Source organism: Henckelia pumila, chromosome 2 (assembly GCF_033568475.1).
Source record: "Henckelia pumila isolate YLH828 chromosome 2, ASM3356847v2, whole genome shotgun sequence".
Classification (NCBI taxonomy): domain Eukaryota; kingdom Viridiplantae; phylum Streptophyta; class Magnoliopsida; order Lamiales; family Gesneriaceae; genus Henckelia; species Henckelia pumila.
Window position 1 is genome coordinate 167,014,338 of NC_133121.1, and position 12,760 is coordinate 167,027,097.

The 12,760-nt window shown below is 36.3% G+C and overlaps 1 protein-coding gene across 1 annotated transcript in view; it reads right to left on the reverse strand.

Annotated features, from left to right (window-relative positions):
* The window catches only part of LOC140878897 (protein FAR1-RELATED SEQUENCE 5-like), a 30,026-nt gene extending 17,592 nt beyond the window's left edge, over positions 1 to 12,434 (reverse strand). The window contains exon 1 of the mRNA XM_073282522.1: positions 12,029 to 12,434. Coding sequence (XP_073138623.1) covers positions 12,029 to 12,434 — 406 coding nt within the window. The remainder of the gene's footprint in view (positions 1 to 12,028) is intronic.
* Positions 12,435 to 12,760: the final 326 nt, after the last annotated feature.

Consider the following 12,760-nt stretch of genomic DNA (forward strand, 5'->3'; position numbering starts at 1 on the left):
CCCAAACACGCATTTAGTACCAATGATAGATCTATCATGCGGCCTAGGAACAAGAAACCAAACATCATTGCGTTTAAACTCATTCAACTCATCTTGCATCGCAATTATCCATGCATCATCTAATAAAGCATCATCTATGCATTTAGGTTCAACATGCGAAACAAAGGCAAGATGATTACAAATATTATTAAGAGAATAACGAGTGGCTACTCCCTTCGAAGGACTTCCGATGATAAGATCCATTGGGTGATCTTTGATAAGCGTCCAATCCTTCGGAAGTTATGTTTCCTCAACGGAAACATCTATATCATTTAGGCTTGAGGAAGCCAACTCTTCTTCGAGTAATTCTACATCATCAATGTTAGTGCGAACAATAGTAGACATAGATTCATCAAAAATAACATGCATAGATTCTTCAACAAGTAAAGTGCGTTTATTAAAAACTCTAAATGCCTTACTTGAGGTAGAATATCCGAGAAAGATACCTTTGTCAGATTTGGCATCAAATTTGCCAAGGTTGTCCTTACCATTGTTATGTATGTAGCATTTGGAACCGAAAGCTCAAAAGTAAGAAATGTTAGGCTTTCTCCCTCTCCATAATTCATATGGAGTTTTCTTGAGAATTGGCCTTATTGATACACGATTAATGATGTAACAAGCAGTGTTCATTGCTTCAGCCCAAAAATATTTTGATAGAGAATGCTCACATATCATGGTCCTCGCAATCTCCACAAGTGTCCTATTTTTCCTCTCAACGACCCCGTTTTGTTGAGGAGTCCTAGGACAAGAAAAATTATGACCGATGCCTTTCTCTTCACAAAATTTTGAAAAACTCTCATTTTGAAATTCAGTTCCGTGGTCACTACGGATCTGCTTTATTGAAAGATTTTTCTCATTCTCAACACGTTTCACAAAAGTTTTAAAATAATCAAAGGCATCATTTTTGTGGGCTAAAAACAATGTCCACGTGAATCGTAAGAAATCATCCACAATGACAAATGCATAAAGCTTCCCTCCTAGGCTAGCGTTCCTCGAGGGACCACATAGATCTAGGTGAAGAAGTTCAAGGGGCATAGAAGTTGATATAAATTTTTTGCTTTTAAAAGATTCCCTTGTATGTTTGCCAAGTTGACATGCATCACAAATAGAATCTAATTTTAAATTGAGTTTTGGCATACCAACAACTAAATCAAGTTTAAAAAGTTTTTCTATGGTACTAGGACCAACATGACCTAGTCGTCTATGCCAAAGAATGTTGTCATCAACATTCAAGGATACAAGGCTTTTAATATTTGATAAAGATAAATTGTTTAAAGAAACCTTGTAAACATTTTCACTTCTATATCCTTTGAAATTTATGGATTTTTCAGTCGTGAGTGATATAGTGCAGTGTTGGGGAGTGAATTTGACTTCATAACCTCTACCGCACAATTGACTTATGCTTAGTAGATTATTCTTAAGTCCTTTCACTAGGAGTACATCATCAATCAAGCAAGATTCAGATATACCTATTGAGCCGATTCCTTCAATGATTCCTTTGTTGTTGTTTCCAAAGGTTACAGTTCCCTTCTCCTTTGGTTTGACTGATTGAAGTAGCTCCTTGTTCCCTGTCATATGTCTAGAACATCCACTATCTAGATACCATATGCTAGGGAGAATGATTTTCCTATTTCCCTACAAGAAGAGATTTTGGTACCCTTTAGTTCTTTTGGGTCCACGGTGTTAGAAAAGAAAAATAAAAAACAGATTTCCAAGAGTTCAGTCTCTCATAGCGACATCATCGCCACTTTCTAAGAGTGCTCCCAGTAGTAGGTAGGGCTATGCCTCTTTAAAAACCTATTTTCTTGGACAGAGCAGCGTTCATCAGGAAGACCAGTCGCATCAAGGCAATTTAAACTGGTCTATGATGAACTCCCTTAGATCATGATCTCATAATGCCAACTGATGAGTTGTTAAGTACTATTAGGCCTCCATTTCATATAGCTCTTTTGATTATATTGAAATCTTAAAGATCTACATTTATGTCTAACATGTCCTATTTTACAACAGTAAGAACATGCAGGGGGTGATCTCATTTTTGCTTTAGCAATTAGACTAGTGAAATCTATAGATTTCTTACCATACCCTATTCCACCCTTATCAAAACTACATTTTTGCATGCTTAGTAAATTATTCAAGTTATTACTACTTACATTGAATTTATCAAAAGATTTCTCTAAGTGAGCTATGTCATCCTTTAATCTTAGGTTTTCATGCTCCTTAGTTTCTAATTCATGTTTGAGCTTTCTATTTTCTTTTCTAAGAGATTTAGCCATATCAAACATGTTTTTATATGCATGTAGTAGTTCGTCATAGGAAGGTACCTCATCATCGTCGTCGGAGACGATGTCATCACTTTTAGCCATGAGGCAGATGTTGGCTTCCTCCTTGTCATCGTCGCTATCGCTCCAAGTGGCTAGAAGTGCTTTCTTCTTTCCCTTGTCAAATTTCTTCTTAAGAGGACACTCATTTGCATAGTGGCCTTGTTGTTGACAGTTGTAGCAAGTAACTTCCTTATCCGGCTTCTTTTGGAATTTGTTTCCTCGCATGAATCGTTTGAACTTTCTTGCGAAGAGCGCCATATCATCACCATCATCATCTTCTTTGGATTGGCTAGATAGAGCAATCCCCTTTGCCTTGGTATCTTCTTTCTTTAATTCCTTCCTTGTTGATAATTCCAGCTCATGGGTTTTTAGAGTCCCATGTAGTTGATCAAGATCGTAGGATGCGGTGTCGCCTTTGTTTGACTCGATGATGGCCATCCTCTTGGCATCCCACTCCTTGGGTAAGGCGCGTAGAGCTGTCCTCCACACTTGTTTGGTTGGATATTGTTCCCCGAGTTGGGCTAGCTCATTGATAATTTGAGTAAGCCTTCGGAACATAGTATCTACATCTTCGTTTGATTCCATCTCGAATGTTTCATATTTGAGTTGGAGTAGATCGATCTTCGTCTCTTTGACTTGATTAGTCCCTTCATGGCATATCTTCAACTTGTCCCATATCTCTTTAGCTGATGAGCACATTGAGATCTGGTTGTACTCATTCATATCTAAGGAACAATGAAGAATATTCATGGCTTTAGCATTTTGAGAAATTAATCGCATGTCCTCCTTGGAAAAGTCATCCATTCCCTTGGGAATTTTGACACCCTCAACCTCTTTAGTAGGTATGTAGGGAGCTTTCACAGTAACTTTCCAAAGATCATAATCTACGGATTGGATATATAGGTACATTCGGTTTTTCCAATATCCGTAGTTTATGCCATTGAAAAGAGGAGGAAGATTTGTTGATTGCCCTTGAGCATAGTCGCTCGCTAGATTTTTCATAGAGCCTTTTTGAAAATATTTTGTAAAAAGGTGGCTCTGATACCACTTGTTAGAACCTAATAGGGGGGGGGGGAGATTTAGGTTCTATTGGCAACTTTAGCAATTTAAAGCGATTATGCAAGTACGCAAGAGGAAGACTTAAGCAATCAAATAATAAGTGCGGTAAATAAATGCGTAATGTAAATAAAGCAGTAAAAGGGATAAGAGATGTTTATGGAAGTTTGACGATAAATCGTCTACGTCTCCCCTTCTTGGTTAAGTCGATTAACCAAGGATCCACTAGCACTTCGAACGTCTTGGCCTTGATGGCTCCAAGGATAGTCTTACAACTTGACACGATCACCGCGCCAATACAACTCAACACTCTTGGCCTTAAGGGCTCCAAGGATAGCCTCAACACTCGTAAAATACACTTGGCTTCATACACAAGTGTTTACAAAACCGAGCAACCCACTCACAAACAAACAACCCTCGATTTTACAACCCCGTATACAACTCGATATGTGAATATATTTTGAACACTCAAAAGGGGCTACAAATTGCTCAACAAATGGTTTGAATAATGCTTGAGAGGATTGAGAGACTTGAAGATATTGGGATGTTTTGAATGGCCTCGGAATGCCTCCTTTTATAGCTGAAAATTCGGCATCGATCGGAACTTCCGATCCCGGCATCGGAGCTTCCGAAATTTGAATTCTGAGACACGCGGGTGTACTGGATCGGAACGTCCGATCCACTTCGGAGCTTCCGATCGGCGCAATAAATGTGTTGTCGAGCAAAAGTCTTCCGGACAAGATTATCAGGCGGCCGTTCAAGATCGGAACGTCCGATCACGTTCGGTGCTTCCGATCTGCTTCACTTCGTTGCCTCCGATCTGCTTCCGAACAATATAATATTCTTAGAAAATGATCGGACCTTCCGATCATAGATCGGAGCTTCCGAACTTGTTCTTCGTAGCTTCCGTTATTCATTCCGAACAATATAAAACTCCCTGAAATAAATCGGAGCTTCCGAACCCTGATCGGAGCTTCCGATCTACCCTTAGCTTCCGAAGACGCTTCTGATCATGATCGGAGGTTCCGATATCCAATCGAAGCTTCCGATCCCGTAGCATTATACTTCTTCGAATTTTGTTTCTGATCTTGAGTATGAATTTAGTCTTAATTCATCTTGAAAATTTTAACTCTGTAATAAGTTCAATGTAAATATTAGTAACATTTTAACCTAGTTTTGTTAATCATCAAAACATAGAGAAATCAGACTTGTTAATGCATTAAAAACATTAATCTCATAATTCAAGATTTATATGTGTTTAAGGCGTAACACTAAGGTACTAGAAGATCAACTATAAAGCCTTTACGATCGGGCTACAAACTCTTCGAGGTCCAAATGTATTCTAAGTCCTTGGAATATGAATTCAGGTTGTACATGTAATAGTTTGTGAATTTTTGGTTTTTCAAACTTATGGTTAAGTTGAACTAGAAATTTGGGATATGCCATCAGACGATATGTAAGAATCGTTTGGTGCTTGGAGATGATTTAAGCCAATAAGTGGATAATAGCTCGTAGTATATTTTGACTTAAAGTGTAAATAAGGATTTCTTAGTCGTTGTATCTGGGATAGAAAAGTGGATAAATCTGTTGGAAAATTTTAATTAAGAATTTAACTTTCGGTAGAATTAAAGATGCTAGATATGAACGTATAAATTGGTGAATGGATATTTGGGATCTGTCTAGTCACCTATTCGGATTCTATATGTCATCGGATAATATCTTGGAACTGAACATTCTATGAGTATATTTTCTTATCAAGGATTGGATTAGATTTATTTATGGAAATAGGTTGATCAATCCTAAGCTGAGGAAAGTCGTTGGTTCCACTTGAAGGTTAACCGAACTAGAGTCGTTGCTTAAGGAATTTTTATTTATCATTAGAGGCGTTGTGAGATGCATTAATTAATAAGGGATTTGGGCATAGTCCAGGATCCTTAAGCGTAGCATTGCTAATAAGTGTCGTAGACCTTTAAAGTCTCGGAGTTGTTATTAAGTTGTTTTTGAAGGAATCATTGTTCCGTAATATTAACGATTTGGGAATATAAGAAAATTAACTTGTTTTGTCGGCCCTTATGTGACTGTCAAGGTAGAATTATATAGTCCCTTAGCTATCCTATTTAGGAAAGTTTAGTGATAGTTGCTAAGTATTTTGTGAATTTTGTGTATTTCTTACGAGCTCGAGTTATATATTATATGAGTTAAGTTTAATTAGTAATTAGGCATTAAGCCTAGATTCGATGTTAGAAAGTTTTTAAGTTATGGTCGAGGTCGACGTAAATTATTTATTGATTGTAGTTGCGGTCTAAGATTTTAGGTTATCAACTAAAGAAGATATCAGATATTTTAGGAGTTTAGGTGGCGAATTGAAAACTCTTACAGTCACATGGGAACAGTGATTAGAAATTTTTCTTAGGCTACAAACAGTTGGGGATAAATAGGAGTTTGCAAATTTATTTTGCAGTAAGAGTTAGTCTGGTTCTTGATGATATAGATATCAGTAAGCATCAGAGTGCGCAGCGAAAGCTGACTTGGACCAACTCAGGTAGGTGCTAAGTTGGAAAACTTAGTGTTGATCTGGTCTAAGGTATTCGAACATAGCTAATTAGTAAGTCCTGAATTTCGAGGACGAAATTCCATTTAAGTGGGGAAGGAATTGTAACGCCTAAAATCCAATCTACTAAATCGCATGCATTAATTTATTAAATATTAGGATTTTTATTTTAATTTTATCTGATTTAAATTCCTTATTTGAATTGTGTGCTAATAGAATATTTGATTATTTATTCAAATGATTTAATTGTGCAATTTATTTGGTTTAAATATTTTAAAGGTTTAAACTTGCATGTTTAAAAGATTTTAATTGTTTAGCATATTTGTTTAAATATTTTGAGTGCCCAACTTATTTTTAAATAGTCTAAGTTAGAGGTTAGTTATTTTAAATTATTTTAAAATGTCTAGCTTATTTAAATCCTTTTTAATTGTCCAAATCATTTTAAAAAATTTTATTTTTGCTTGTGTATTTATTTAGATTGCTTTTAAAAGTTTGCCTAATTTGTTTAAATTATTTTAAATCGCTCTGCTTGATATTTAAATATTTTTACTCTTTGCCGTGACATCGAAATATTTAAAGTGTTTAAATTCTTGGATTTTCAAGATTGTGTTTTATTTAGTGCAATTTAATTTATAGTCCTAGTTGCCTATTGGTGTAACACTTTTTCTCCTATCACTCACACACTCACAATTATATACATACACCTATACTTACACACTCAACCTTATCCTTAAACTTAATTCAAACCCTAGCCCAACTAACACACACATTCCACCTAAACACACATACTCACTCATGCAATACACACACTCACACACACTCAAGGGATCGCTCGTTTCTCCCCTGCTCTTCATGGAGTCCATCGGCTTCATCCTTCTTCTTCATTGAGCTCCACCATCATCATTTTCTTCTCCGGTGAATCGCTTCAAGAAAGCTGGACGAACTGGTCTTCCCTTTGAGCTTGATTTTTCAGCTCCTTCCTAGCTCCTTCGATCGGCCATTGTTGTGAAAGCTTCATTTTTGGTTTCTTTGAATTTCTTAGCTAGGAAAGAAATGGTTCTTTCTTGCCCATTGTAGATTAGACCTTGTGTGCCTTGCATTTTCTTGGAAAAATTTTCAAAGTATACAGGCATATACGAACTGCCCTGTTCGAGCGCCCCTTTTCTGTTTTTTTTTATTGCAACCGAGATTCTAATGCTTTTCTTCAAGTAATTGTATTGTGGATAAGTAATGTCATATATATATATATGAATTTAAAATGCAAATCTATGGAGTTATGTGAACTGTGATTATTCCAGAAATTTGGCTATGCTTTGGAGGTTTCGAAATTTTTCTTTGCCAGCATGGTTGGTTCGAAAATTGGGCTGTTCTTTTTATTGTGTGTTTGTTGATTTGGATGGTGATCAAGGAGCTACCACGGGTGATATGTAGTTCATGTGGTGGCTTTTAGGAAGGCTTGGATTTGTGCTTGGCTTTGGTTTTGAGGAGGCATTCGAAGTTGAGAGGTAAGGGCTGTCATTGAGTCGGGTTTGGATGTGGTTAGGGGCTGCCCTTTGGTACTCCACAAAATTTTTCGAACCAACTACCGGAGCATCAAGAAGAGTGTGTATGGTATTTTGAGGATCATGTGGCTCAATTGGAGAATTTTGTGAAAAGACAGGAAGAGACAAACCAGTTCTTCGAAAGCCGCATCAAATTTTTGAGTCTTTTAGATGAACAGATTGCGCTTCATAGAGAACCAGTTTCTGAGATCTGCCAAGAGCATGAAGTAACTGAGCCAGCGCATGAAGAAATAATTTTTGAGGAATTTTCTTGTGAAGATGAATCAAAAGTGACAATGGAGGAGGAAGAAACATACAAGGCTACATATTTTACCTCGTCAATGGTCGTTCCATGTACACCGTTAGAAGATTTTTTCTTGCCATTGACGCCACCTCCAGTATATTCCATCCTCTATGAGCTTCAGCCTAGATTTGGAGTCTCCTTCCGAAAGAAAAATTTCAGACCAAGTGTTGTTGGACCGACGAGCTTACAAAGTCTATATCATGCCAAGCTTGAGGGCGAAGGAAATCAAGACCCATACGTAGAGTCGTATGATTCTTACTATAGGAGGCAGCCGCTCTTTAATGGTTGCTTCTGCATAGTCGGGCTGTAGACTATAAACTTAGCGCTGACTGGGAGGCAACCCAGTGTTCTTTTCCTTGCTCTTTATTTTAATATTTGTTTATGTTTCTTTTTATTTGAATTTTTGTTTCTTTCCTATTCCAGTTTGCCGAGCCTGCCGATATACACAGTCTGATGTTGCTGTCCCAGCTGATACTGTCAAGAAAGAAGAGGTGGAATCGAAAACCAGAGGAGTGTTATTTTTGTTCTCATGTGTTTTTGTTCGTCTTTCCATTTGTGTGTTTGTATGCATTCTGTTCATTGTTCTGAAGCATTAAAGGCAATGCTTTGGATAAGTATGGGGGGGTAGACTACTTTATTGCATTGGTTATTATCTTTTGTGTTCATTCTGTTTGCATTCATTTGGTTTAGTTTTTGTGTTTGGTTCGTAATCATGCATATCATTTTGTTGTTGTTTGTGTTGTCTTGCATGAGTAGGATGAGTCATGGTAGCCTATGATGATGAAGTTTATTTGAAAAAAAAATGGATTTTTGAAAAAATTTACTCTTGACTGGACACGAGAAACTGTAGGTTGAACTGTGAATATTTATAAGCACTTATGTTAGACCAGTGGAGTGTAACGAAAGATTTGATGAAGTTTTTGTCTGTTTGACCATTGCACGGCAATAGGTGGTTTGTGGATCTTGATTGTGTTTTATGAATTTTGATGAGTCTCTAGTTTACACTTATGATCTTGGGCGCACCTAGAGAAAAAAAAAATTTACAACTCCATCCGGGCATGGACAATGATTGAAATTCTAATCATTGCTCCTTAACTAAGTATGCGGGTAACATGGGGTTGATGCTTCATCCGGGCTATAGACGAGGGGATTAGAAGAAAGAAAAAAAAGAAGAGAAATTTTTTTGAATCATATCTTAGTTATAGCTAAGTTAGCGGGTAATTATTGGGGCTAAAACAATGTCGGGTGCAAAATCCGGAGGTGTGTAATTCATTATCTCAAGGGAGGTGGGTTTAGTCTAGAAGTCATTGGAAGGAATGGACACTTGAAGAGTGAAACTTGCACTAATTTGTCATAGGTCGCTAAGCAGTTTTGAGATGAATTCGGTCTAAGTTGCATGAAACTGGAATGACATTTCACACACACGTTCACGTAAAACCAAAAGTGTATTATGAAAAGTTGAGAGCATGTCATTTGCATATTGTTTTTGCATGTCTTGCTCGAGGGCGAGCAAGAGTTAAGTATGGGGGTGTTGATAAGTGCATTTTGTATGCATTATTTCGTGATAGTTTTGTCTATTTTGTGTGCATTTATATTATTTTTAAGTGTTTTCATGTGTTTTAGTGCATGTGTGTGTATTTCACTCATCGGGTTGATTTTGTAGGAAAATGTATTTTTGAAGTGTGAATTGCGGAGCAGCTTTGTTCGAAAAACCAAATTTAATTTTACAGAGATCCAAATCTGATCTCCATCGTTCAGATTAAAGTTCAAGATTTTTAAAGCTGCTGTCCAAATTTCAGCTCGATCCGACGTCTAGATCTCAAGATATGAATTTTTGAAAATCATCGCTCGCAGCAGAATTTTTGTACTGCGCGCGCGCGCGAGTCAGAGTTCCAGACCTCTGTTTTTATGTGCTGCGCGCGCGCGAGACCTATTCCGCACACGCGCACGTGTTCCGGAGTCATATGTGTTTCGAAAATCCTTGTTTTGAAAGAAAAATAATTGGTATGGGTTCCAGACACTATAAATAGAAGATACAACATATTTTTGGGGGTTCCGAAGTTCCAGAAGGCAGAGAGATTGCACAAGGGAGAAGGCGGCTGCTGTAGGCTTGGGAGAGAAGATTTTTTTTCTTTCTTTTGTTCTTTTTTCTTAATTTTTGTTTAATTATTGTTTTTAATTATTGAGTTGTTTATTTCAACCAAGACGGCTTGATTGGGCCAAACAAATTTATGTAAAAAACTTGGATGTTTGTTTGCGATTTTTCAGAGTTGATTTTATTTTATTGATTGTCAGATTTATATTTGTCTTGTGAATAGTCTGATCAACTATTTGCTTGAATGTTAATCGATTCCAAGTCGACAGAGGAGGTATTGATTTCGATCACTCTGATAATTAACACATGGTAAAACCGACTAGAAATAGAATTCGGTTTCAGTGTGCGGTTTGGGTGTAAACTGAATTTTCACAAATATTTAATGCATTCAAATTTGATTAGAATTACGAAAGATTAATCCGTCAATATTTGAATAGGTTTGATTGTTCTAGAAATAGACCTTTGAACAAGATAGGAGAATTCCCGTGATCTAAGATTAAATCTGAGTCCTGAATCAACTACATGTTACATGATTTGTTCGGTACCTACGTGGTCTTGGTTGTCTCGTTTAATTATTTTTATCTTCAGTTATTTTAATTCTTATTTCTTCAGAAGTTTTTATTTTAAATTCTTATTTTATTTAAATCAAATTGATTTTTATGATTTTGTCTAGATTAAGCTAAATAATTAATTCTTGAGAATTGACTGTAGTCCCTGTGAGATCGATACTTGGACTCTCTGTCCATTTTACTATTACTTGACCTGGTACGCTTGCCAGTAGATTTATATCACACCGATTTAGCCGGTCAAGGTTGCACCAATCTTCAATCCAAAATTTAATTCTCTCTGAATTTTCTTTCATCCATATTTTCTTCTTCCGGCATCCAACCTCTGGTGATATTTGATGATGAGAGTCAACCTCCAAAAAAAAAACAATACTATCTTGTTTGTTGATGAACTCGTAGCCGATTGTTATGCAAAGTCATGGCCGTGGTTGATAAACTCACTTTATACTTCTGTGATCCATCGAGACTTCTTTTGAAAAGACTTTCAAAGTTTGGGCTGCATCTTCCACAATCACAAGAGCATGTTCTATTATTATCGTTGGAGCGACGGATCATTGAAGAGAAGGCAAGATGAGACAGTACACTTCAATTAATTGGCGAATTTCATTACATCAAATGATATTGAAAGTGAACTGAAAGCATTCTTTGCCGGGGTGGTCATAGGTTTCAAGCGGTGCAAATATACGAGACCCCGTTTACTCTTCATTATTCACATTCGATTGACATTCCAATATTATGAAGGAATTTTGCGAGGCATGGTGTCCACTCAAAAATAAACTATTAAATTTTACATTGTGAACCATTTACATATTTGTATGATTTGCATTCTTTGTTGGGCCTTTCCATCGCCGGACATATATATGATAAAATCGTTCATAGTGCCAAAGAACTCACCAGCATTGATGAAGCGGACATTTGAATTTTTTTTCTCAATCTTGCGATTGCACATCACATATATCGAGATATTTTGAAATGTGGATCAATTCCAATAAACTCAAGATGGTGGAAGGGCATAATTTGAAGGGCTTGGTGATTTGACGAAGTGAAAAAAATCTCATCCACTTTCTTGAAGAGATAATGAGGAATATTTTTCAGTGCTCAACCACTTCATAAGATTGAGAAAAAATGCACCATGATTGAAAATATTTCTCCTTTCGATGATGACATTATCAGGAATTTTAACATGTCAATGATCCATCTTGAAGTTGCCTTAAAAGACTTGAAGATTTGTTTTTTGTGATATTTTGATTGTGTTAAACTTTCACTGAAAATATAAGGCATATTAATATTTCTCGTGAAAAGAAAACAACAAATTCATGACTGTACTCAGAATATATCTAATTTGCCTACGTAACCAATACAGGGATCAAGTCATTACATGTTTCAATGAAATGAGCCACATATTGCTTTGCATTTCCTTTGCCATCAAATTGTTGAAACTTTGGAGGTTGATAGTCATTCGGCATTCTTAAGTTATCAATCCTTTGTGAATATGGCTTGGCATAGGTGAGAGATGACTATGAGCATCCATCGAGTTTTTTTTTTATAGTACCTATGATGAAGTCTTTTAACTGGTCCATGGAAACTGACCCATCAGATGAAAAATGTAAGTCTTTAGTTTGTTCATTTTGTTTTTTCTTCAATGATGACTCAGTTCCATCATTAGTTTCATCTTCTTTGTCCATGTAACTTGTATCAGTATGATTTATCTTGTCCATCAACTTCATAAGTTGGGAATCCTGTTCTTGAACATGTCTCGAGAGTCCCTCAATGGCCTTTGTCAAATTTGCTATTTGATCTTCTAAAGTTGTGGCATTTGTCACCATCACGCTTTCTATGTGAGAGTTCTGATGGGTCTCAAGAAAATGGGTTTGCTCAGAAGATTCTTTTAATTTCTTAGACATGCTTCTTGTGACGACTCCAAGACTTCCAGTTGACTTTGTAGTAGAAATCTTCATGTTAGTGATCTTTTCATTGGTAGACATGATGACTTAGAAATTTTGATGAAGAGAAAAGATGAAGGGTAGAGATAGTCCCACTGGGCATGCCAAAATTTGTAGCTCAAATTCTTTATTTCTTAAAATTAAGAAATAGAAAATTGATACAAAGATAATTTGAGAAATTAAATAAAGATTAGTGGATGCAATCTCTAAATAATCCCTTCATTTTCCTCTTCAATGACAATTTCTTGATTAATTTGAATTTATTGAGTATTTGATCTTCTAGAAGAAGATTTGATGTCTTGAGATTTGATTTGATATCTTGATAAAATTAATTCGATGGG